The 27,354-nt window shown below is 42.8% G+C and overlaps 1 protein-coding gene across 4 annotated transcripts in view; it reads right to left on the reverse strand.

The window, feature by feature from the left end:
• SPATA13 (spermatogenesis associated 13) overlaps positions 1-27,354 on the reverse strand; it is a 156,021-nt gene that overhangs the window by 39,282 nt on the left and 89,385 nt on the right. For 2 of the 4 annotated variants that reach the window (XM_071735952.1, XM_071735981.1), the window contains exon 2: positions 4,930-6,723. In XM_071735952.1, the coding sequence (XP_071592053.1) occupies positions 4,930-6,723 (1,794 nt within the window). Of the gene's footprint in view, positions 1-4,929; positions 6,724-8,678; positions 8,773-20,492; positions 20,750-27,354 lie in introns of those variants that run through there. The other 2 variants (XM_071735963.1, XM_071735973.1) reach the window with 2 other exon arrangements.

Consider the following 27,354-nt stretch of genomic DNA (forward strand, 5'->3'; position numbering starts at 1 on the left):
AAAAAAAAATTACATGGCCAGAAGTGCAGTTCCGTTCTCTGGGGTACTATTACTCTTGATCCCAGGGTGAGCAGTGCCTGGGTATTACTAAGGTGTCAGAAGAGAGCTACCAGAGATTCAGACACTCTGGAAAGGCAGAGGTGCACATATGAAGTAAGGAAAGGGAGCAGCTTGCCCAGCCTACATGCAGTGGAGCCTGTTTGAACATCCCCTTTCAGCATCCACAGAACCTTTTGCGGGGATGACAATAACCCCTGGATTACTCTACCAGTTTTCAGGCACGACCAATTTTACTCAACACTGCACGTACTTGTTAAAAAATTTACTCTGATACAGAAATCAGATTACTGTCACCACTGCCTTGTTCTTCTTTCTCCTAGAAAAGGATAGAATAAAACATGATTACAGGCTGTACTAAAAGGCAGACAGCTCTGCTGCAGCAAGGCTGAGTAGTTTTTGCTGAGGTGAGAAAGAAAATACATGTGTTCTTTGAGGGTTCCCTTCTGCCTCATTTCAGTGACTGGTTCTGCAGTTTGGGTCTGCAGCAATGCACAGTGGTTTCCGGTTCAGCCCTGGGTAAGTGCTCTTGGAAGTCCCTTTTTGAGCAACTGTGAAGGGTGGAGACATGGTGTGAATGTACCCTGACTTGTGAAGAGCCACTCAGGGAGTTTAGCAGTGTCACTCGCTTTAAATGAAACCTCAGTTTGCCACCAGAGATGCTGTTGAGAGCCTCTTACAGTGCTTTGCTGCTCTGTCCCCAAGCACAGTTCTGGCCAACAAGAGCAGAGTGCCACAGGAGTCTGAGTCCTCCCTCCAAATTGCAAGCCACATAGAAGAAAACCTAATCTAAAACTTCCCACCTTTATTTACTTTATCTATTCATCCTTCACAGCACACTTTCAGTTATGCAGATTAAGATGATTAAACCACAATCTAAATTGTATGTGGATGAACCAGAGGGTGAATAAATTATAAAATAAGAGTCTGGAGAGCTGAAACACCCTAACTCCCAGCAGGTGTGCCCAACCCCACAGTGCACAGGAGTTTGTGGTAGGTACAGAGGCTGCACATTCTCAGCTCCTGGCTGGTGCATGCTCCTTGTGGGTACTGAACACCCAGCCACTGACTTCTGGTCCTTCACTGTGAGGACGTCTTCTGAAGCAAAAAATCAGGAGGACGAACAGTGAGGACAGAGATTAATTGTCTCTGTATTCCCACAAAGCTCTTCTTCCTCTTCTCCTCCAGAACCTGTCTCCCAAGTTAAGCCATGTGTGCTTAATATTCAGAGCCCAGAGATCTGTACTGTTAAGTACAGATAAGACCAGCACAACTCTGCCATCAGCTGAGCACTGGGGGACTGCATGGCATGGATTAGTTGGGGTCACTGACTTTTGCATGGCATGGACATAAATGGGTCAACAGATGGGTCCTAGAACACTTAAATTACAGTCTGCAAATAAAATGTGACTCCACCTTAACTACAGCAGAGTTGCCTCTTCGCTATAGGTTATCATTCACTTATAGTCATGCAGATAAGGTATTTAAGTAATAAAAAGTCTGGTGTGCTGTGAAGCCAGATGCCAGCAAGGCAACTTAAATAGCAAGGGCTCTTAAGAGTTTTTGAAAGACTGAAATGTCAAATAACTTGACTGTCTTTTCTGCAAGAAATTCAGAACAGTGTTTTGTTTAGGCAGCCTTAGTGGCTGACGTGTGCCAATCCAAAGCAAAGGGTGTAAGTTTTTTTTTTTTGTTTACAGTGAAACGTGGCTCTTCATCAGGAAAGTAAAGACAAGGTGAAACAGTCCAAACACAAACGTGTACTTAATCTTCTCGTCATGCTATTTATATGGAATAAAAGTGGCAGTGTCATAGAGGAGAGACTGGGAAGGCACTGGAAGTCACAAACAAGCTGTGGTGACTCACGCCTCTGTAGCTGAAGCAGTGCTGAGGCACAGATCCTGCCTGCACTTAATTAGCTCTTCCCTGGGAAGCAACTTTAGGGAGGACCAACAGCAAAGGCTGAACACCTCCCCTGCTCCAGTCCAAAGCTTGCATTTTGGTGAAACCAACAAAGTAAAAGGGTCTTAAGACTGAATCGTCTAAGAAAAAAAAATCCCTAAAGCATTGGTTCATGGACAGACACCCTTGTGTGAACACTGGAAAATCAGCTTTACAGTATCAGGGAAACTCAAGAGAAAAACATTGTTTCCACATTTGGGAAAATATAGAGGAGAGTCCCACAGACTTCAATTGCTGGCTAATCTACTAGATGATTGGGTCAGGGAACAAACTAAATTTGCTTCCAGCTACAGCAGCCAGCCCTGAAAGGAGAACACTTTTGAGTCTGACCACTGAGCACCTTGAAATGTTTTTACTGAAATGTATCTCCAAGCCACGGCGATATTAGTGGCTGTACTATAATACATATTGGCTTTTACATGAAATCCATGTAAAAAGATGCAAAAAACATGGAAACAGTGCAGATTTGAACATCAAGACAGTATATTTAAGGTTCAGGCAAAGTTTTGAAAATTTCAAATCTGCATGGCTCAGCATTTCATCTCAGATGATTGAGAATTAACCAAGAGCTCAACTGTCTAGGGTATAACTTGCTAGGTGGGTACACAGGGGTGTAAGCTAGAGTTAAAAATTAATTGTAGTCAAAAGTTCAAACCCAAATGACCTCATTGTGTGAGTATGCAGCATTCATAAAAGTACCTGCAGGGTGAATAAACTCCAATTAAAAATTACCTGGTGTAAGTATCTTTGGTACCAAGCTACCTCCACCCATGCTGTAAAGAAAAAGGAAGCAAGCAATGAAACCCTCCAAGGAAATGACAGGGAGAAATTATACAACTGTCCCTGTTTTATAGTCACTGAGTACCACAGCTTTAGGGTTGTTTATGGGATGTGGAGCAGAAGTGGTAAAAGGGAGAACAGAGTTTACCCCCTTTGGATATTAGGACGGAAGTAAGCACAACTCCTGCTTCTACTTCACAGCTACCACCTCCAAAAACTTAGATTTTTTGGATCAGAAGAGGTCTGAATTCAGCTGTGCCATTTGGGTGGCCGCAGTTGTTTTGTTACACACAGAGGGCTTCAGGCAGTGCCCAAAGCAGAGGGAGGGGGCTACAGCTCCTCCCTGCTGCCCCAGCAGCCAAGGAGCCCATCCCCTGGCCACCACTTCCTTCATCCCCCGAAGGGATCCATCCCACACCAGCTGCCTCCCCACCACACAAACCCAGAGCTGCCACCAGTGAACACCCTGTGTTTTAGACAACTGAAGCAAACACTCGAAGGCACTCACAATTAACCTAAAATATGTTATAATGTAAAGAAAAAATTTAAACTGCATGCCAGATAATAACAGAATGTGGTGTTAAAACTAAAACCGCAGTAACTTTTATCCACCCAATGAACACATTCATTTAAAGACTGTCTTGGTTTGATGGGAGCCAAGGGGAGGGACTGAATTTCTCTTGGGTCATGATCACAGATCACCACTAGATGGTAGATGAGTAGCATTAATTCCATTTTATCCCCAAGAAATACAGCTATGTATGTCCACACTAGGGCTCTGGCCTCTTCTGGAAGTGTGAAAGCATCTCCTTGCATCCACTCTTAAGAGAGAGTTTTGGAAAATAAGCACAGATGTAGCAACACCGGCACTCCAGAGGAGGAATAAACTCAGAGCCCCAGTATTTATACACATGGTGTTTATTTTTCCAATCTCACCATAGCTGCAAACACTACAGTAGAGGAACCTCGCATTTCTTTGGCAGAAAAACAAGATTGATAAGCTCTGTAACAACTTACAGATAGTTAGCAAAAAATATGCCAAACTTTAAAAAGTAAGATGGCTGCACAAAAGTTATAAGACTTTACAGCACGAAAGGCTGAAGTTTTTATGGCTGCAACAATAGCCTTTGTCTGTCTCTCCCCTAAAGTGTAAGATACTTTTAGTCAAACTGAGGTGGCTTAAAGAGTATGTCAGCTTTATTTTGTACGTGTAATATTCATACAGGATTCTCTACTGCCTTACCCTGAGTACCTCAAAACCAGATTTCTGTACACTGCCAGGGCTGAGGTGAGCCACACTATCTCAAACGGATGCAGGATACATATGACAATTCTTCACCATCACTGCCAAATCATTGCACCTGCTCCAGTGCCAGCTCACACAATACTTCAGGTAAGGGCACAGGGTTATGACAGCTGCAGCACAATCTAGCTGTCTACTGGGAGTATGGACTTGTCTTAGGGGCAGTCAAATCCTGGTGTCTCCACCAAAACATTAGTAGCAAAGCACTCAATCCAGCATGTAAATTAGCACTGCTTGAAATTTGCAGGCAAATATATACCCAGATAGTTTAACCCCCAGCTTGGCCATCACTGAATGGTGAGAACATCAGATATAGTGAATGCTTAAACCTTTATACTGTATCCTTCATGCCACACTGCTCAACAAGTACTGCCACATTCAGCAAGGCTTCCACAGGCAAAGTGCTTTATACTGAATCAACTGAATCAACAAATCAACACTACTTGAAAATATACAGACCCTTCAGAGACTTTTCAGCTTGAAAGGAAATGCAACCAGACCCTGCTCAGGCTGGCAAAATCTGACAAACCCTCATGACAAGGTGGTATATCTGCAGGGTGCAGTAAGCTTCCCTTGAAAATGTACATGAATAGCTTTGCTGCCCAAACTTTGACATTAATGCACAAAGGAAAAATAATTTGACGTTAGCATCCAAAGAGAATATATTAAAGGAAATAACTGCTGTCAGAATATTTTAGCAATAACAAGCTGCAACAGCTATTAATATTCAGGTTATTTTGCATTGTTTGCATTGTTTTGCATTAATAAAGACAAAATCTGATAGATATATATATATATCTTCTAAAGGACTTTGCTTTCTTTCTTACCTCTTCCTTTTTCTCTTCAGCACCAGAAGCTAAATTGAGGCTCAGCTGAGAGTGGCTGCTTATGCCACTGTCTTCATTTCCATCATCATAGTACACAGTTTGTACTGAGTCCTGGAAGCAAACAGGATTCCTGCTCAGCTTCAGCCCTGGTACTTCGACTCTCTCCTCACTCTCCGATGAGCTCAGTGACAGCATGCTGTGATGGTTTGGGAACTGGAAATTCATATTGCACTTGACCTTCTCTGCCGTGGGACTTTGAGGCTTTGGAGTAGTTGGCCTGACTGGAACATGAGGGTTTTCAGCTTCACATGTGAACTGCTGGGTAGCTTTTGGTTCACCCAAGTCTGAATTAAACACTTCATTGGGAAATGGACTGATGTCATTCAGGGTGAGTGATAAGCTATCAGTACAGGGGCTACCTGATGATGTCCTGAGGCTTTTGTCTTCAGCAACAGCTACATTCATTTCAGCCTCTTTATCCTGAGCAACTGTAGGGCTTTGCAGACAAGGTGTTCCTGGCAAGGAGGAGTCTGGATTAGATACTGGGGAGGTGCATCTCTTTCTGTCATGATCTGTGCTGCTGGAAACTCTGCGGGAGTAGTCATCGTGCAGTCTGCTGTTTGACCTTGTTCTTGGGGACTGCTCGCTGGGAGGAGCAGCACTCTTAGGGACATCCTTCTTCCATGAAACGTCAGTAACGTTACTGACAAGTTTCAAAACTCTGTCAAAATCCTTTGCCCTGATAGGGCTCTTCCACCTCTTGGATCTCCTCTCAGGGTTCCCACCAGTTTTGTCTGAGTCAGGAGAAGTAACAGTCACAGACCTTGGAGACATCTGTTTTTCATTTGCAACCTTGAGATCGGTGAGGTTTGAGGTGGACTTCCGTTTGAATGAGCTTTTTTTCAGAAAGTTCAAATTATCTGAACTTTTGCTTCTCCGATAAATGATTCTGTTGTTTTCAGAGTCTTTCACCAAAATTTCACAGATCTTTGGCTCTGTGATGACAGGTGATGTTGGCCTAGTACAGTTGTGATGACTCTGAACTTTATCTGTGTCTATCAAGTTTATGCGGCCAGCACCATAAGCCCGCCTGATGCTGCGTGAGCGATGAGTATTCCTCAGGAAAGACTCATCACTCTCCTCCACATCAGAGCAGTCAGAAGCTAAACCATCCACCGTGTGTTGGAAATCATGTAGAGGCCCTGAATAGGAATACCTGTTAGTCTGAACTCTCACCACTGCCCCGTTTGAACCCTGCTTGCTCACACCTTTCTCATTTAAGATATCTGGGCATTCCTTTGTTTGAATTCCTTGGAGAACCGAAGATTTCAATTTCTTGAAAGATCCCATTTTTTTGATGGAAGACAAAGCATTCCATGTGGACGAGTTGCCCATCAAAACCAGAGACCGAGGCCTGTCAGAGCTGGAATTCGCCCGTTTCCGAGGGGTGGTGAAAAATCGCATCATTTTGGAAGGGCTGAGATTATCCTCCTGAATTTCCTCCTCATGACTGTCGGTGCTGCTGTATCCCCCGTTATGCCTGACACAGGCAGACTGGTTTTGGGGCTCTTTATTATCCATAACTATACAAGTAACGGTGGTGCTGTTTCCACAGCCATTGGGAAATGTCGTCATGCTCTCGATGCTGTACGCATGGAGACGGAGGCTGGGGTAGCTCAAAGCCACGCTGCTGTCTCTGCCAGCTGACCTGGCTGCCTCCCCTTCATCTGCTGCACTGTGCTTTATCTTCCTTTCACATCCACTGGGTGAGCTGACCTCCTCAGGCTGCACTGCCTGCATCAGGAAAACAAAAGCAACCATTAAAGATATTTCCTTACAAAGTCAACAACTAAAGAAGTTTGAGCCCCACTGTAGGAAATAAAGGCATGCACAAAATGAAGTCCTTTTTTGCTGAATAAAGGTGTGTTGCAGTGGTGAGAAGACATCCATACCTCCCTCAAGGTATACTTGCATTCATTAGCAATTTAAGAGACCAGAATAATTACAATATGTACTTGTTTCTCCAATGCTTAACAAGCTAATAAATTCAGTATGACTAGCACATCTGCATTACAACACTAACTATAATCTACATACACATGTATAGAGAGAAACCCCCAACAACAGCAACACAATCTTCCTTCTTACAGTGCTCAGCACTGAGCCCCAAGACACAAGAACTTTTCATCAATAAACTGAGCACATCTATCAAATGCCACCTCAAACAGTAGGCAAAGGCAAACATACATAATTTTTCCTACACTTGCTGCGGTCAGAAAGCAGCATGACACTTGACAGTCTTGTCCGTCCCCTAGTACATAAACCTAAGACTTACATCAAGTGCATAGCAAACTGGTTTTCCCTAGCAAAAGTAAACAAGAATCAGAAGTAAACAGAGTCAGAAGCCACCTAACGCTGTCATGACAGCATGATGAAAATTTGAATTTGGAAGTGACCAGGGCCTCTGTGACTGGAACATGCTGTATGAGGGATCTCCCCCTGAGCTGAGGGTGAGAGATCCAGCAGCCCAAACACCACTCTGGTGAATTGAAAAGTTGTGTGGACACCATGGGTTATGCCTCCCCTCCCCTGGATGGGGGTCTTGGCCAGGCAAGCAGATGCTTGTACCACCATGCTACACAATGCCCAGAAACGACTGATATGCCCAGTTTGAAGCTGGCACCATCTTGAAAATTAAGGTCATGGCACTGCAGGGGGATGGTCTCTCACAGTTCTCTCTGCAAAGACCAGTGGGAACTTCAAAAACACAACACTGCTTGGAAGCACTCCCCCCCACCCTGAAGGGAGAGAATATGCTCATCTGTGCTTGAGGGAAAGATAGTCCCAGCCACCCCCAGCCACTTCTTTGTCCCCTTTCCACCCAAGTGGTCGGGAGAGGTTGGGGGGGGGGGGAGCGGCTTCCAAGGGCTAGCGGGGATGGGGGATGGCCCTTGGCAGGAGGAGGGGGACGGGCGACGCGGGGGCCCGGCGGCTGAGCCCTCCAGGACACGCAAAAATCTCTGGTGACTTGTCATGGAGATGAGACTGGAGCGAGTGGGCCCGGGGAGCAGCAGCAGCAGCCCCCGCACAGTGATTCCGCGAGCACCGCGTGAAACGCGGGAGTTCTGGTGTTCGTATCCACCGGTTTTAAGGCTGCTCCCTTCCGAGTGCACTTTAAAAGGAGTTCTGCGAGTCTCTGTCCCCCAGGAGATAAAAGGATTTTCTTCCGTTTCAGTGAGACGCCTGAAATCTCCCTCGCCGCTGTTTTTAATCCCCCTCATTCACACGGTCGCGGCGGGAGCCCCCCAGGCTGCAGGGCCGAGCCGAGCCGATCCCAGACGGGCCGAGGAGAGCCACTCAGTGGATCCGACCTCAGCCGAACCGAGTCGAGCCTAATTGAGCAGGGCCAAGCCCAGCGCGTCCCTGGAGCCGCGGCACCCGGGGCCAGACAAAAGCCCGCCGGGCACCGAAACCTCGTCCGGCCCTTGCGTTCTTCTTGAACCGCACATTTCCACATGGGAAAAAAACGAAACAAAATCAGACACCATATAACAACAATGAGATGCTGCTCTCGGCAGAAAAGTTCCCAGAGAAAGCGGCTTCGGGAGAAGCTGCACCTGAGCAGGCAGAAAGGAAGCGGGGCAAGAGGCAGGAGAACAAATAGAACGACACGAAAATTAAAAGCCAGCTCCCAGCGCGGAGTCCACAACAACTTCCCCGAGATGCTGCCGGGAGGCGTCTCGCCTTACCTGGGGGGAGACGGGGGACCCCGCCGCTGCAGCCCGTCCCCGCCGTCGCTCGCTCCCGCATCGCTATGGCAGCGACGGCCGCCGAGGGCGGGGGCGAGGAGCTCGGCCACACGGGCAGCGCCGTCCGGGGGCGGTGGCCCGGCGGGGCGGGGCGGGGCGGGACGGGACGGGGAGGGGCGGGAACGCCCCGGGAGCCCCTCGCTCCTCCGGCCGCCCCTGGGCTGAGCCTACAATGTGACCCCAGCTCCGGCCCCGGCCATCCCCAACATCGCCCTGGGCAGGGTCTGCACCGCCCCGCTGGGTCCGCAGTGCTGCCGACTGCGGGGGGGAGTCCCTCTTCCTTCTGCCGTGTGCGACGGTGAGGACCTAGTAGAAGGCACCCGGTCACAGAAGGATGGTTGTGTTTAGCAGCTTCAAAATGTCATCACGATGTGCTGTGCCAGCCTCACCACTCTGCTTTTCTAGGCACACGTGCTCTGCTCACCCTTAAGTGTTTGGCATGGGCTTCTGCTCCGTAGCACTTGGCCAACCAGTTCTCACCCCTCCTCAAACCAAAGTTTATTTTCTCTGCTATAATCTGCAGGTTAAACAGTTCAGTTCCTTACACGATATAAATTATGCTCCTGGCAAGGCCAAAGTAACTGAAGAAAACTTCAGATCATCTGTCACTCTTTTTTACCCCTGAAAAGTATAGCTACTTAATAGGTGGGTATATATTTCATAAAACACTAATCCACAACATCAAAATCTGTTTTCATTTAAGTTGGTCTGAGGCCTGGTTGTGTTTGTGGTGCCAAACACAAATTTCTTATTGGAGAACAAATCAGCATATTTTCCTATTTTCCTCAGTGTGGTTTGCTTTGTTAACCTTAAAGACATCAATGCTGAAAAGTAAGTTCTTGACATCAACAATCTCTTTCAGATACTCATGCTTAGTTTCCAGGCTTTCAGTTCCATGCCTGCACAACCTTTTTGTTTACCACTTGCTGCTCCTCAGAGTTAGCAGCAGGAACAACATTTCATGCACAACCTGAACAGTGTTCATATACTACAAGGAAAATTTTGTGAGACAATGTCTTACAGCACATGTCACGTCTCCTGACAAAGACCCTTGACAACTGGTAGTCCTTTCTCAGTTCACTGTCTACAACTATTTCTACATTTGGACTGCAGTTGTACACTTAAGTAGAGCAGTTTTACTGTTCAGGTTAAAGACACAATGAAAATGGAGAATCACAGAGCAGACAGCAAAACAGATACTCTGAAGAATTAATGAAGGCCATCAGCCCCACTGCCCTCCTCTGAGACTGTGTGACTGTACACTCTGTAATTACTTCTCTGGAGAGCACTGTAGACATACTCTCAAAGGTAAGGTGTAGTTAGGGGTGAGGCAAACAAATGGGCTCTGGGGATGTAGGTCAAATGAGGTAGCAAATAACTCTGGGAGTGACCGCAGCATTCTCTGGCAGTCAGCAGCAGCAGGCACAGCCTGCCACCAGCCCAGGTCTTGCTGGCCTCAGCCTTATGGTACGTATGCCCACAGAAGGTGTGAGTTTTGAAGAGTGACTCAAATGAGGCAATAAAGTGGTTGCTTTACAGTGCTTGCCATAGGAAGCAAAGGGGAAATGGAGATTAGACTGGAAACACAGACACAGTAAGGAGAGGTTCCATATGGACCAACAGTGGTGATCTGTATTAGCTTGAGACTACCTGGAGAAAGTTCTAGAGTCAATACAGACAAGAATTATATCATTATTTCTTTCGGATGGCAGGAAAAGCAAGTCTCTGAAGGGGACTCAGTGGCCAAGAGAATGACTTTTAGCAGCACCAGTAAGGGAAATATTATTTCATTTATGTGAGACACAAACTGTATCAGAAATTAACTTTAAAAACACTTTCAACAGGCCTTATAAGCTTATCTCACAGCCTCTCTGGTATCTCTAGAGGTCTGTAACAGTTGCTTTAAAAACTGGCAACAGCGTTATTCGAACCTGTATTTCAATGGATTTATGTTCCTACGTTGCTCCACATTCCTTTCCATAAATATCCCAGCTATATCCATCATATTAAGTTTGAATACCCTTTTTTATCTTCAAGCCCTGCAAGAGAAGGGAACCCCTACTTCATTCTGCGTACTCTATCTATCAGCTGGACAAAAAGACAAATCAGAAAAACTGATCAGTAATCCCACTGATTTGGTCTCTCCTTTATTCAGCTAACAGTATTTCTGAAACTTAAGAAACTCTGATAACTTAGAGATTTGAACCCTGCTTCTAAATGTATTTGAAATTCCTCAGCAGCTTAAAAACTTCTGGAGGACACAGAAATGACATGAGAAATTATTGAAAGGCTAATAACATGCTCACAAGAACTTAATATTCTTTGAAAGCCATACTACAAATCTCACTTTGCATACTTGGGTAAGAATACCTTTGGATGTCATATTTCCTAATAGTGATTACATTTCATTAGCAAAGTACCTAGAAAACTGCAATTACAGACATAACATTATTTAGTCAGTTAGACATTTGTCCGTAAGTACTGTAGTTTTAATCTTCTGGACTTGTTTGTCATATATTTTTATGAGCATACTATTTCTATAGCATACTATTGGTAGCATGCTGAAACCATCTTCAAACTCTTGCAGCTTAATTGAATCAGAGTCTCTCCTTCCACAACCCCATAATATTTAGCAAAGCCCGGATGCAGAACAGTAAAGAGTCTGTCTGAGAACAGGATTGACTTCCTTTACCAGAGACCAATAATTACCCAAATCTTTTCTTAATCCAAATTATTATTTTTTAAAGTCTGGGAAGCATATATAGTATTCAGGTGCATTCACACCAAGGTTTAGTAAAATGATGCAGAGCAAAGTTTATCGACAGGACTGCCATGAGAAAGAAGACAATTCACTCTTCTGACTATAAACTTGAATGCTTTGCAGTGTCTTACAAAACTTGAAGAAAAGCAAACCATAGTGCTCTGTCAGAGTTATACCACAAAGTTTCAGTCCTTCATATATGAAGGTTTTTCTACAATCCTAAAAAAGCAAAATATCATCCAAGTTTCTGATTAAAAAAAAAAAAATCCTTTTGAAGTGGCATTCCTGGCTGGTTTTCAAGGATTAATACTGTTTGCCACTGAGAATGCTTGAAAATATGTAAATAATAATACATTCATAGCACTTTCAGAGGTATTTCTGAAAAACTGAGCTGTATACTGTGTTATTTACAGGCTAATAGTTACAGGCTCATACTCCAGATGAATAACAAAGGCTGCAGTGAACTGAGAAGCCAGCACTACATGTTATGGCTGACCAAATACAGTAATTTATGAAGCTAAAAACTCTGAGAATAAATTCCAGATTGGTATATACACGAGATTTTTAATAGTAATTTGACAATAGTCATCACACTTACAACAACAAAAAATAAAATGCTGGTTTTGGAAGCCCTAAGTCTGTAATTTTAAAGAGGTTTAATGCACATGTGACAAGGAATGAGAAGGATTATTCCAAGTGTAATACAGACAGAAAAGGATTACAAAAAACGTGACATGGGAGAAAGATTATATAGGTTTAATGATGAAGGAATAGTACCCCTCCAACTTTTAATAGGTATGTATAAAATATATGTCTCCGTTTTCTCCAAATAGCAAAAAGCACATTTATGTAATAAGTTATTCACTTAAATATGAGAAGTGTAAATGAGAACGATTCTTTCTACTTAGTCAAGAAATTCCCACTCCCACAACTCTATTATTTCTTTCATGGTTCTTTTATAAAATACTTTCTAAAAGTCTATTTTACAGTAGTGATTTTTTTAAAAGGTACTATTAAAAGAGAGTATTTAAAAAGAGCCAAAAGGAGTAATTTCAGGAAAACATAAAACCATTTTTCCTACTTTAACTGCTATCAGGCAAGATGGCAAAGGAAATCACTCTCCAAGACATACTCTAGATTAACGAATGACCAAATTTTAGTAATAAAATGCAGGATTACTGAAATAAGAGATCCCTTTGCTTGAAATGGCACTTTCTTTTCAAGGCTGCAGTATATAGCTAATGCTTTAGTTCTGCAATGTGCACTTTCCTTTTACATCCCAGGCAAAGGCTCTCCTGCAAGCAATTAACCTCCAAGGAATCTTTACACATTGACAGGTCCCACAGGGGGAATTAAGCTGAGTCATATATCTATTGAAGTTAAAGGCAACTCCCCCACCGACTTCATTTGGAGCTGGATCAAGATCTCAATTTGTTCAGTTTAGAAATGAGAGGAGTCTGTTTGTTTATGCAAGCTCAAACCAACACTGACTGCTAATTATTTTGATCTGTTTTATATGTAAACTGTGTGAAATTAATATAGGATTTTTCCATTAGTGTGTATCTGCATCCAAATTAGTAATAACAAATTGAAAGGGATTTTCCAAATTCAAAACCTTTGTTGTCTTGGCACTGAAAAAATCCATTCCAGAAAATGAATCATGTTGCTAAGGAAAACACTTAAAGGACAGCTTGGGTTTAACTGCTGTTCTAACTTCTTCATTTGCCCAGTGAAAGTCATCCTTGCTCTTATGCAGGATGCTGGTATGCTGCTCCTGAAAGGTTGGTCCTTGCTGCATTTACTTTGCTGCTGATAAGGGCAGTTACTGACTGAAGTGAGAAAAGTTTATCACAGTTTGGTTTAAATAATTACACACAACAAACTGCTTTTCCCTCTAATCTGCTTTTCAATGTGCTTTCCTGAGGTTGTTTCACTGAGCTTGCTCAGCTCTGCTAAACAGAGACCTAATTTAGGGGGAACACAATGGCCCTATGGAGTGATGCCATCAATGAAAAGTGACCCTTGTGTACCAGGTTACCATTATCCCATCTCCGAGTTGCTCTTACTCACCCACCTACACCACTACAGCTGCATGCAACTTAATGATGGCTTCAGCCTTTCAGACTGCTAGAATGCTACTTATAACCCCACGGGGCCTGACTGAGATGCTATTCTTTCTCCCTATCTTCAAGAGGCATTATTCAGACAGCATGACATGAAGAGATGGCTGGTTCTACAGAAGAGCAGTTTCCAATAAACAGAGCATTGTGTTTAAACACAAAGAAGACTTCCCATTACCAATTAGGAAGGCTGGATTCTACCTTTATTTTGTGTCTCAAAAAGTGTAAGATGGAGGAAGGAAAAAGACTGTGGCAATGTAAAGCAGACAGAAACAAGAAGAAAGGACATTAGTCAAAAAAAAAAAAAAAAAAGGTTTTTTCTATACTGTATATATTTTTCTTTTTCCTTGAAAAAATGTTGTATTTTGTGTTAGATGGATGTTCATTAATGTGATATGGACTAGTTGGGAGGAAAGGATGAGCATGTCAGGAAAAGGGTTGGGGTTGTCCCACTCTGCAACAATTTTCTTTCTCTTCCTTCTTTGCTCTACCTGCCATCACTTCCTATGTCACAGCCCTAACAGCAGCACCTGATGGCCCTACAGCCATTCTGTATTTACATTCCTTGCTCAAAATAACAGCATGCAAAAGTGACTATTAAGAGCTCTTTATCAACCTTACTCCCCACCCACTTAATTACCCAGCCATCCTGTCCTCTCTACTCAAAACTGCAGTCTTCCAAAATTACCTGGGGATATGAAGGTGCCTTGTTATACAACCAGGAGGCCAAAGTAAGTCAGTGGGAGAATAAATACATAGGAAAAGGACCTTGAAGAGTTTGAGGGATGAGGACCACCTGCAGCTGGTGTTTGCAGTCCTCAGGCCAGGGGCTGAGGATCTGCCACACTTCATTCGTTTTTGTGTGTAAACCTTAGCAAGGGGCTCTGAATGGTTTCATATGATTTTTGAGGGACACGGCTTCTCCCTGGGCTTAAGAAGGAGGCACAAGCACCCAACCCTTGCTTAAATCATTCAGCTGTGTTGAAGGGAGCAGGGATACATCAGCACTGCAGTGGAACAATGTCCATCAGGTACTAGGAAAGATGGGAAGTGAAGCGGGTAGTGGCCTTTTCTGGGAATGATGCCACATCAGTAGAAATTATGCAAAGTTATATAAGATCATCGGGCTTCTGATGCTTATTATAATAAAATAACAGGTCTTGGTAGAATGATTTGCCCAGCGTGATGCAACAGAAAACTCAACTGGTGATAGTGCAGCTATGAACCTTAGTTAACTCTGTGCTGGCCAGGGCAAAAAGTCCTGAACTACTACAGCTTTTCATATGTTCATAAGGTCAGAACAACTAATATCTCATTAAGAGTAAAATCAGGAATAATAAGTAGTATTTGGGGGGAAGTATCAAGGTTGATTGCTGTTGTGAATCAGTGGAGGCTTCTAAGCCTTCTTAATTCATGTTCTCAAAGAACCACATAGGGGGGGTTTCTCAAATAGTGTCAATACATTTCTTTGTTTAGTCTCTTTTTACAATGATAAACTTGTTGTCATTGTTACACACGAAACTAAAGTAACATTCATGGGCAGATTTCTTGTGCCAAAAGATTGAATACCATTTCCAGCATGCTCCTCTTTATTTTTCAGAAAAATAAAACCAGAAAACTTCTTGCTAGTTCTACCTCTAGTTTGTCAATAACTCCTACTTTTTGTTTGTATCTACTCTATCAAAAATCCTGTGGAATGGAAAAGCTAGGAAAAAGCAGTTTGAATAAAGTGGATACCAGTGAAGTGCTACAACATCTCAACATCTGTGTGCTGAACCTTTACAATAAGATATGTGCTCTGAATTTAGCATCCCTGAAAACTTCAAAGCAATGATAAGCCTATAACTAATAGTCGTCCCTCTCTTTCCCTGGTGGTGTAGTAACTAACTACCTTTTTCTATAAATACTAAAGAGTGTTTTTTTAATACATAAATGATTAAATTTAAGCAAAAAAAATGTAAGGTAGAGAGCACTAGGTAGGACTGGCACAGCTCATTTGTGTTATTGGCGACCCTAAAAGCTGGTGAACTTATGCTCATGTGAGCTAGCAGAGGTTTCCACTGGCTGGCACCTGTGTCTACGTTTTCTGTTAGATTCCTGGGGCTTTTGTTTGGGGTTGTTTGGGTTGTTGTTTGATTTTCTGTTGTTGTTGTTTGCTCTTTTTTTTAGCTGTTTCAAAGTGTCAAAGCTGACCAGCTGTCTCCAGAGGAAGGAAAACATTCCTTGCACTTTCTGGTTAATACTCCTCCATATTATTGGTATACTTCTATGCATTTTTTATGAAGCTTTTTCTGGGAAAATAGGAGAAGACTTCTAACGATCAGAACATGGAATAAGGCAACTGTCTTCCCATTAGAACAGTGTGGAAGAAAACCTAACTTAATTGGCCTTGTTAATTATGTATATCTAAGAAGCCAAGTTGTCTCAAACAGGGGAGGACTGGGACTAAGTAGTCTTGAGTAGAGAGAGGTTCAAGAACTCTGGTTTTAACCAGCCCTGAATTTAATAATAAATCATCTGAGAAAAAATTAAACCCCCATCTAAAGCAGGAAAGATGTCTTTATGACTGAGGCTGTGGAAGAAGGGTTCTGGATTTTGTTTCTGTCTGACCCTGGCAGTTCAGCATAGTTTTCTCAGCTTAAGTGCCATATGTGTAAAATAAGTGATGATAGGAGTAGTACCTTATAACCTATGGGCCTGCAAGGACAAATCCATCAATGCTTCTCAGGCACTTGTGGTGATGAGAGCTATAAAAAGTGTACACAGGAAAAAAACACAAACCATTATCTACCCATACAGAAGACAAACCCTAAAGTCCAATTTTTTGAGAGGATTTCAGACTAAAGTTCCTGTTTCAAGACCCAATTGCCTATTTTGGTGACGCCCCATTTATTTCCTAAACTGGAATTTGCAGATCTGCCTAATAATTTGTCTTGTAAGGGCATGGGATAGCACTGAACCTGGAAGATTGGACATTTTCTTACTACGAAAGTTAATTTATATTGGTGAGCTGTCTTTGCCTAAATATTGCAAAAAGCAAAATGGACACTTCAGATTCTGTCAATCACATTGCCCTGTTTTTTTGTTGGTTTTTTTGTTTTGGTTTGGTTTTTTTTTAAAAAAAAACACCTGTCAAATTTCAGGTTAAAGGAATCTAATGACAAAAGCCTTAGCAGCCATTCTCTCAGCATGCCAGGGCACATAATTAAAGTGCTATGCTGAAAATGTGAGCTGTATTTCCAGCCACAGTTTGAGAGGGAGGCAATTTGCATCAATGCTGTCCTGTGGTTGTCCTGTGCAATACTAAATACCTGAGTCACATCTCTTCCCACATCTTGCTTCTTGTTACTTAATTCAGCAAACTTTCTGTCCAGGGAGTGGAGGGGCTGCTTTGCTCTCTCTTGTCATCACACACCGACCCAGAGATGCTGTCACTCCCCCTAGACCTCCTGCTCCTAATCATATCATCTCCTTTGATCTACCAAGTCTTTATAGATGAAGGCAGAAATTATAACTCCAGACAATCTGACAGCAGGCACCACATAAAGGGAGAGATGGTGGACATGCCTTCTGCTTTTTCCTGCAGGGCTGTGATTTGAACCAGCTCCCCTGGCTGCACCAGAGCTGTTGCAGGGCAGGAGGCTGAAGTGAGCATCCAAGGACAGGGAGAAGGGCACAGGAAGGCAAGTGGAAATTTCTCCTTTCACAAGCAATGGGACTCCTGAAATGGGTCCAGACTTTAAATTTGTTTCAGGAGCTGCCCAGGAGTTCTGTGAATTGGAAAGGGATGGGGGAACATGTAAACTTGTTGCCTGTGTGTTTTGTTTACAAAGTGCGGGATGCCAGGACATTTGGGTGTGAGGTGGGTCCGCAGGTGGTGGTTCAGGGTGGGTGCCTATATCAGGTTTGCAAAAGAGACACAAAGAAATGAAAATTCTGTGGCAGCATCCCAAACAGGAAATATTTTTAATGGTGTTCTCTGGGAAAGCAGGAAAATACTTTCTCCAGAAAAAAATAATTTAATTTCTTGTGAAGTGCTGTTGTGTCAAATTCAGAGCTTAAAATCAATCATTAAGGTAAGTGGAGAGTTTAATCTGCTTTTTTAATTCAGTCTCTGTTCTACTTTCAATTCCAGCTTGACAGCAAAAAGAATGCAATATAGTCCCAGTGCAAGGACATTGGGATTGCTCTGGACCTCAGCAGTTTGTAAATAACTCACTGAAGATGCTAGCTAACTCTTCTCTTGATGCAGCAAAATTTTGTCAGGCCAGTCTGTGGTTGATCAGTTATTCAGTCCATTTGGTAGGATGAACACTGAATAAAGGCAAACCTTTAGTATTATGATGAAGCAGTTGGTTTAAAACCTGTTTTCAGCAGTCTTGGCGTCAGCAGGGAACAGAGCCTCCCTGTCCGGCGCTGGCGGCCAAGCCATATGCAGCATATGTTCAGCTGAGCCACTGGTGACACCCCCTGTCAGCATCTGGTAATTTTCCTAGCAGGGACAAGACATACGTGAAAGCTTTAACTCTGGAAGGCCTGAAAAGCCACAGACAATTACATTCCAGAATATTTTTTTAACCAGAATCAGAGGTGCACCTTTCTTACAAGCCAGTTTCATCTGACTGTAGTATGATCTTGATACTGTACTGTACCAGGCCCAGAGGAGATGCTTAATGTATCAGAAATCCTGCTGTCATTAGGCTGATAAACAGCTTCTGTTCAGTCACAGATACTGCTGCCTGAGGAACACTGAAGTAAGAGCCATCCTGCTCCACGCACAATATTTGTATCTTGATTTTCCAACACTTAAGTCAAATTCATCACACTTGAAAATGATTCAAAATCAACTATCACATTTTCATTGTTCTGAAGTCTGAGAAAAGGGGGGCAGAGGGAGGTCAGGCTCTTCAGAGAAAGAAATCCTTTTTAAGGTTTGCAATAAGACATAGCAACTTCTACTAAAACATTCACTATCGTAAGGAATCAGTGTTCTCCTTTCTCACCAGTTTTGTTTCTCTCATTGACTAGGGCAGCAAAGCTACAACACTAGTAAAAACTAACACGTAATTTTCAGCTAAATCTCATTTTACTGGAACTTCTAAGCTTTTGAGAGCTTATTATTCTAGATTTAACCCAGTATTAAATGAGAGGAGAGTGAAATCCAGGCTTTACAGTGAGTATTAAACAGCTTTGCTAAAACATAGTAATGAAAGGGCATTAGCATACAGCCAGCCCCAGCTTCATTTCCCCTAAACCAAGAGCTGTTTTCCCAGAGAGGATATTCAGTACTTGTGACTACTTTTTACTGCAATATTCTTACATGGAATCATGTGGTGCCTTCATCCTACTGTCAAAGTTTTGGAAGACACTTCATTGGCATCAGCACACTGCTTTTATTCCCATAAACTTCTACCCATTTCCCCACTTTGTTTCAATGGGTAAACAACTCTTCACTTCTTAGGACTGCTAGCTTAGCTAATTGTGCTTAAAGTTACACAGGAACCTCTCTAATTTACTGAAGACTCCTAAAACCTCCACTTGGTTGGGTTTTTTGTTTAATCCCCAGAAAAGCACAGCAGCCAACTTGATGGGCATTACTCTAAGAAAACTGGCAGCCAGCAAGTTGCTTAATCCTCAGTCCACTTAGGTCTTGTCTTCACACCATGATTTCCTTTAGAGCACATGGTCAGAGCCGTGATCTTGCAAAATTTTATATATGCAATTCTCTGCTATTGCACATTTAAAATCACACGAATATCAAGATATAATCCACACGTAAATGTGTGTGCAGCTGGTAGTTAAATTGTGGGAGTAAGGGCAAAGGCCAGCAGTGTGATTGCTTATTTGGGGAAGTTACGGTTATTAACACACAGGTGTATTTGAATTAAAATGAGGCTATTCTAGCAGTTACCAGAACAGAACTGTGCCTGTCTTTGGCCAACTTTACATATAAGTCTGAAAGCAAAATTCAGGTTTATTTTTTAGTTCCTAATTAGCAATACCTGCAAATGATACCAGGATCAAAATCAAAAGCCACCTCCTTGCTTGCCTAGCATGACAGAGTTTAACAGGGAAGGCAAGGGCTGCCTTTTTGGATGTAATTTTTTTTGCTTGTAGGTAGAATCAAACCCCATTATTTAAAGGTTTCAGATCCTGTCTTTTTCCTCGCAAGCTGTGGAAGACTATGGTCCTCATCTGCATATAAAACAACAGGGGTATCTGTTTAGGAACAGTATGTTACAGCGTTTTTTCTGTGCCAAATACATCTGACTTTACAACACACACCAGTACCATGCTCTTCCACTGAAAACACTTTTCAGGAAAAGTAATTATTAGTACTGTAGTTTTACAGGCTGTACCACATCATGGCCTCATTAAGATACATCTGGCTAGTAAACATTCATCTTGGCTTCCCAAAATGTGAGCCATGGATCAGCTTCAGTAAAGCCTACCTTTCAAACAGCCCAACTGCAGCCCAGTGCTGTGGGTGACAAGGCACTGATGCAGGCAGCACCAGTGGCTCAGCTTTATGGCTGGGTGGGCTTCTGCCCCAAGGGGGTCCAGAAAGCTGGGGTAGTGCCAAGCAGTCTGCCCTCTGATGCCAGAGCCAGTGTGATTGCCTTGGAGTGGCAGTGCACAAAGCACCCTCTTGCCCAGTGCCTAGGAACAGCAATGATTAATGCCCAAATGGCTTTGCTAGATGAGCTGCAGATTATCTGCAACTAAAAACCACAGACACTTTAACAGAGGGACAAAGCATACTGCAGCCAACACACAAAAGATTAAATATTAGTCTTGGTCATGGTTTTGCACTTAACTGGAAGAACTAATAAAACTATAGTTGTAAAATGTAATTAACACCACCATACCTACCTAAATGTTTATGTCTTCCAGCAGCCATCAACTATGAGGTCTGTTCTTCTGCGTAAGATTTGATCCAAATGTATGAAAATCCATTGCACAAAACACTGCCCAGTTAAGGTATGAACCTTGTTCCAGAAAACTTGTTTGGTTTTTGAAAGAGCCTGTTGTTGCTGGGAGTCAGGGCTCAGTCCTGCGAGGTGCTGAGCACCCTGTAAGCCCTTACTGCTGGGAGGGAAAGGAACTCAGCAGGATCCAGAGGCAGTCAGGACCTTGCGGAATCGAGGCTTAAGTTAATATATAACAAACAGCTGAACAGTGGTGTGTGAAATCAGCAAGTTAAACATACACTTAAAATAACTGTAACAGGAGAGAAGCAAGCACATTTACAGGAACATTTCATTAAAATCTTTGTGCTGGGTAGTCTCCTAATCACCACTCCTGCATATTTACCATGTGAAAGCAAAGGTTTGGGGAGTATTTGGGTGAAAGTAAAATTAAGCAGTAAACGAAAAAACAAGCTGAAGTTGTAGCCGAAGACTTCTAGTTAAATGTAGTGTAAATATTGTTGGTTATCAGCTGGAGTCTACCCTGAGTAACCTGCCCCTGACAGCGTGGACAAAATGGATGACCCAGCATGGCACACACTAAATGCACACCTGCAAAAATGAAAATAACAACCAACCTCAAAACTTTACCACCCAGCTCTAGTATTTGCAGGTGTCAGCAACAGAACCAAATGCCTGGTCATACCTGGTCATTTACTGCAACAAATGAAAGAGGCAGAAATCAAAGGTATAATTACATCTTTGAGAGCTGCAAAGTGCCACAGGAAAGTAACTGGGTGTGCAGGAGGCACTGGAGGTGTGGAGCTGAGTTATCCCAGTGGCTGAACAACACCGTGCAGAAAGCCAGAAACACACCTGCCAGAAAGATGGGATCTGCACTTCCCTGCTTTTGCTGCCTGGTATATAAGGGGAGCAGCTACACTGTCCTAGAGACCCACATTTATCCTGAAAGCCTGGCATCATGTACAGAAATGTAGACTGCCCTTGGCTTTGTGCTTTCCAGTCAGAAGGACCAGCACAGCCCTCTCCCTATATAGAAGAAAATGCAATACAAGACAGAAAACCAGCTAGAAAGTGACTCGATCTCCTCCTTTCCTTCACAGAAAAATGACAACTTCCAACTGCATTTTTTTCTGAATTAGAGTAGCAAGATGTGGAGAATAACTGCAATCATCAGTGCAAGGGAACCCTAATTTAAAGAGAATTTAACTTCTGTCTTACATTAATTAGAGTTATTCTGTGAATAATCACTAAGAAAAATTTTAGTGGCAATATTACGTTTATTTCTTAAAAATAGACATGCCAAAGTCTAGATTTCCTTAATAATGGATTCACATACCCAAGATAATTTCCAAAACCTAATTAAGAATTTATAATGAAGTATGAGGCTTCATATATGTCTCATGCCATAATTTGAAATTCAGATATTATTAAATTCCCAATTATTAATTACATTAATTTTAGCTGAAAGCTCTGCTGGAATGTCAGTACCGAGAAAATTAACCAGATGAGAGTATAGACACTGACCTACAGCTCCACAAGGTTTGCCTCCTGCTCAAAGCCTTCAGTGAAAAGGAGGAAAGAAGCTGGTTCTCACAGCTGGGCTCTTCTCATGCTAGGCTGTCCTTTTACCATTTTAACAGCCTTTAAGATGTTAAATGTTTTCAGCCCAAGGAATGATGTCTGGGGTACATCACTAGTGACTGGCTTCCAGAATGACTTCATGCCATTGATCACAAATCTTAGAACCCAGCAGTTCAGCCACTTTTAAATCCACCTGACTATCTACTTATCTAGTCCATACTTCATCAGTTTGTCTATAATCAAGCTACAGAGAAGGTGTCAAAAGTCTTGCTAAAATCCACTGCTCTCTCTTTGTCCACTGAGCTCAACATTTTGTTGTAGGCGGCTATCAAGTAGATTGGGCATGATTTCCCCTTTGTAAACCAATGCTGACTACTCCAAATCACTTTCACATGTTTGGAAATGGCTTCCAGTAATTGATCACAGACTCACAGAATAGTCATGGTTGGAAAAGGAATTCTGAGATCACTGAGTCCAACCATGCACACACACAACAAGTAAACAAAACAAAACCCCTGCAATCTTGGCCACTAGAGCGTGCCCTGAAGTGCCACATCTACATCTTCCTTAAATATCTCCAGGGCTGGTGACTCAACCACCTCCCTGGGCAGGCTGTTCCGGTGCCTGACCACTCTTTCAGTAAAGAAATTGTTCCTAATATCTAATCTAAACCTTTCCTGCTGCAGCTCCAATGCAGACCACTTCCTCTGGTCCTGACATTATTCACTTGGGAGAAGAGGCCAACAGCCCCCTCCCTACAACCTTTTTGTCCTTTTTGAAGACAGAAGCAACATTTACTTTTTTCCAGTCCTCAGGAACCTCACCCAGTCACCACAAAGATCATGACTGGCCTTGCAATGACATCAGTCAGCTGCCTCAGCCCTCACGGGTGCATTCCATCAGGTCCCATGGACTGGTGCAATCAGCTTTGTTTGAATAGTGATCCTTACTGAGGATGTTTTCCTTTTCCCACATGTTCCCACTCAGGGCCTGACTGGCCATTTTTATTAACAGTAAAAACCACGGTGAAGAAAGCACTGTGTACCTCAGTCTTCCCCATGTCCTTTGTTTCCAGGTGCCACTGCCACATTCCTCAGTAGGCCCACATTTTCTCTGCTCTTCCTTCTGCTGCTGCTGTGCTAGCTAAAGCCTTCTTTGATGTCTTTTACATCCCTCACCAGATTTAATTGCCAGTGGGCTTTGCCTTCACTAACCCATCTCTGCTTGCTTGGACAGTCTCTCTGCATTCCTCCCAGGTCACCCATCCCTGTCTCTACCTCCTGGAGATGGGCTGACCTGGGCTGGCTGCCAGATCCACATTCAGGAGCTCTCTCACTATCCCTCCTTAACAGGATGGAGGAAGAAAATGAGATTGAAAAGCTCGTAGGTCAGGACAAAGACAGGGAGATCACTTACCAGTTACTGTCACTGGCAAAACAGACTTCATTTAGGGAAAACTAATTAAATTTATGCCAATGAAAATAGGTTTGGATATTGAGAAACAAAGACAAATTGAAACCACACCTTCCCCTCATCCCACCCTTTTTCCAGGCTTAGCTTTGTTCCTTCATTCCCCACATTTCTACCCCACCCACAGGTGAATGAGGGATTATGGTCAGTCCTGGTTGGTTCATTGCAGTTTGTCTCTGCTGCTCCTTCCTCCTCACATTTTTGCACTGCTCCAGCATGGCCTCTCTCCATGCATTGCAGTCCTTCAAGAACTGTTCCAGCATGGGCCCTCTGCATGAACTTTAGTTCTTCAGAATAAATCTGCTTCAGCATGGTTCCTCCACGGACCACAGTTCCTCTGTGGCAGGAAAACCTGCTCCTGTGTGGGTTCTCAGCAAACTACAGCTCCTTTCACTAGCTTCAGGTCTCCATGGCCTGCAGTGTGGATACCTGCACCATGGTCTGTCCATGGACTACAGGGAACATCTGCTCTGGCACCTGAAGCATTGCCCCTACCTCCTTCTTCTCTGACCTTGGTGCCCACAGGGCTGTTTCTCACACTTTTTATCCTCACTCCTCACTGCCTGTGCAGTGTTTTGCCTCTGTCTTATATAAGTTTTCCCAGGGGCACCACAAGCTTCCCTGATGGCTCAGCTGGGTGCTGCAGTGTGCCCAATGAGAAGCTGGCTGGAACTGTGCCTGGCATGGGGCAGCCCCAGCCCCTCCACACGGAGGCCACCCTGCCAAAACCTGACCGTGTAAACCAAATACACTCCCACAGGCTTCCATTTGGTGTTTGAGTTCTGCCAGAAGCTCCTTGTCCATCCATGCAGTTCTCCTGCTATCTTTGCTTGCTTTCCTGCTTGATGGACTGTTCTTGAGCTTGAGGAAGAAGTGATTCTCAGAAGTCAAACAGCTGTGTTCTCTCCAGGATCTTCTCCCATGGGATTCTTCCAGGTAGACTCCTGAAGAGGCCAAAGTCTTCTCTCTTGAAGCCCAGAGCTGTGACTCTGTTGTTTGTCCAGTTTTGTCCTCTCAGGCTCATTGCTATTAGTGACTGCAGTCAAAGCTGCTCCCACCCTTCACAGATCTTTCTTGTTTGAAACTGTAAGAAGGCCACCATGGTGCCTTCTTCACTGGCTTCTCAGTCACCAGTGTCAGGTGACTCCAGAAACCTCCTGGATTGCTTGTGCCCTGCTGCATTGTCCTTCTGGCAGATACAGGAATGGTTTAAGTTCCCCACGACAACCACTGTTTTAATCATGTGATGGCTCAGCACCTGGAAGAATTCATGGTGGCTGCAGGATTTCTGCCCTTGATTATTCTTAGTTGGAAATCTCTTATATTTTCAGAGGACCATTCCTTCTCTGGAAAATACTATTACTTTTTACACCCACTGCCAGGAGTTTCAACTAATGCAAAGAACCTTCAGAAGAAAACATACTGCTAGGATTAATATGTTCATATTGGTTATCTGAGTCTGGGCTTGTTAATAAAAAATTACACATTTCCCCACATGTTCCATAAATAAAACAGCTGGGTTTCGGGAATGTTCATCCACTACTTTTCATTAGCTCAGAATTCAACTGAAAAAAATAGAAAAATTGAATAACTGTTCATTTACCATCAACTGATGGCAAATCTTTTACTATAGTCAGAACACAGAGGGGGAAAAAAAGAAAATTTTTTAAAAATTAAAAAAGAAGAAAAAAGGCACTTCTGCACGTTGCTGTAACAGTTACATGAAGGCATCTTAATCCTAACAGTTCCACACAATACAAAGCAGGCCCTGCAAGATGGGCAATCCTCCCTGCAAATATTTAGGTTATCTGTTGCAAAGTAATCCAGACACAGCACCATTCATAAGATCAATTCATCAAGAGGTCATACCAGGCAATTAGGCCTGGACACTACATGTGGAGGTGAGCAGATTAACAACCACCACCTAAAAAGATGTTTTAAGTGATCCTGGTTTATTTTTAACTGTATTTTAAAGCCTTTGAGAAGATTAATTCCTCATCCCAAGGGCTGAGTACCTTGCTGCTGCTAAGGTAAACTGATGTATAAATGAATCCTCAGCACAGGAATATTCTGTGTAGGACTTTAAAAGTGATCCTCTTTTGGTACTGCAATTGTCAGTACACAAAACCCATCCCTGTTCTTTGCCCTGAAAGTCAGATTTTTTTACAAGACAAAAAAGTTCCTGCTGTTTTCTCTCTACCTCTTTCTTTTTCTCATACCATCACACAGAGAACACAGATTACATCCATAAAAGTAAAACCTTCTAATGTGTATTCTTCAATATTAGGAGCCTGCTTCATATGGAAGACTGTAAAACCATCAAGGACATTATCTCTTCAGTACTATCAGTAGTGAGTAGGGGACGTTAAAGCGCAGCTGATGAAATACAAGAAATTCATTTATTTTAAAAGATACCAGATGAAATGCCAATATTTAAAATGGAACAGATACATCAGGACAAGATTTTGAGCCAGTTTTCTGACTTTCATTCTCAAGATAAATTTGTTAGGTAGGGCCTGCTGCATTAGATTGAACCAAAAAAACACCTAAATCAACTCTCTTGTCTTCAAGTGGCTTAAGGAGGAACAAGAAACAAGATGAATATAGAAAAAATTTCCCTCTATTTTACTTTCTCATCTGGCCATCTGAACTTTAGAGTCTTCCTAAATCAGAGGCTGTATGCACAATACTCCATTTCCTAGTTTTGCTGGGGAACTCATTAATTTACCTGCTTCTTTTCTAATTTCATTAATTCATTGTCTTCAACACCCTTGTATTTCACTGAATTCTCATAATTAATTGGCATCCTGGGTGAATGTATTACCTTTGTAATCTCCTGCCCAGGTGATGCTGTGAATGTTTAAAAACCTTGTCCTGCAGGAGAGTGCTGAGAGCTGGATGCCTCCAGCCTTACATGCTTGGGTGTTGAAAGAAGGGTGAAGTAACAAACAGGATGGATGGGTTTCCAGGAGAGAATGCGAGTGAGGAGCACATTTGGCAAGAGGACATATGGGCAGATATGCAAGTTAGGGTTCTAGACTATTGGCCAAATATTTAAATTACTATTGGCCAAATATTTAAATGATGGTCATACTTGCTTCTTGTACCATTACTAAGGCACTCCTGTTTTTTAACAATCTTAATGACTGTAAGATGTAAGTCATAATAATTAATTAATTCCTTAAAAGCTTGCTGTTTGTGATATTTTTTTTCTAGCTTCTCCATGTGCAACTCATACTTTATGCTGTTGTTCAGGGTATAAGTAACATATTTAACTGACTCAACTTTTTTACAAGCTGGAAAATCAGAGCCCTAGTGATGAATGCCATCAAGCCCTGAAATCCATCTTTTCTCTCCCAGCAGCCAGAGCACCAAGAAATGTCCATGTTCCATGTTAACCTTTTCTCTAGTGTGCAACACAAGTCCCTAACAGTGAGGTATTTAGCCACCTTGGCTTTTGTCCTTGGATAGCTAAGCTGTTCCATCAACAACATGAAAAAAATTTTAACAACACAGCAACAAACCACCCAGCATGCCAAGGAGCCACAGAGCCCTTGGTTCATTGCTGGGAGGTTACTTTTAACTTCAAGGTCCTAATTAACACACTGGAACAAGGCAATTACTTCATACAGTTCCAAGTTATTGTCCTTAAAAATGCTGACCCTTGTCATAAGCAAGGACAACAACTGACAAAGACAAAAAGAAAATTGTTTTGGCTCTAAGTGAGTTTGAAGTCCCATGACAGGACTTCA

The sequence above is a fragment of the Heliangelus exortis genome, chromosome 1, assembly GCF_036169615.1.
Source record: "Heliangelus exortis chromosome 1, bHelExo1.hap1, whole genome shotgun sequence".
NCBI lineage: Eukaryota > Metazoa > Chordata > Aves > Apodiformes > Trochilidae > Heliangelus > Heliangelus exortis.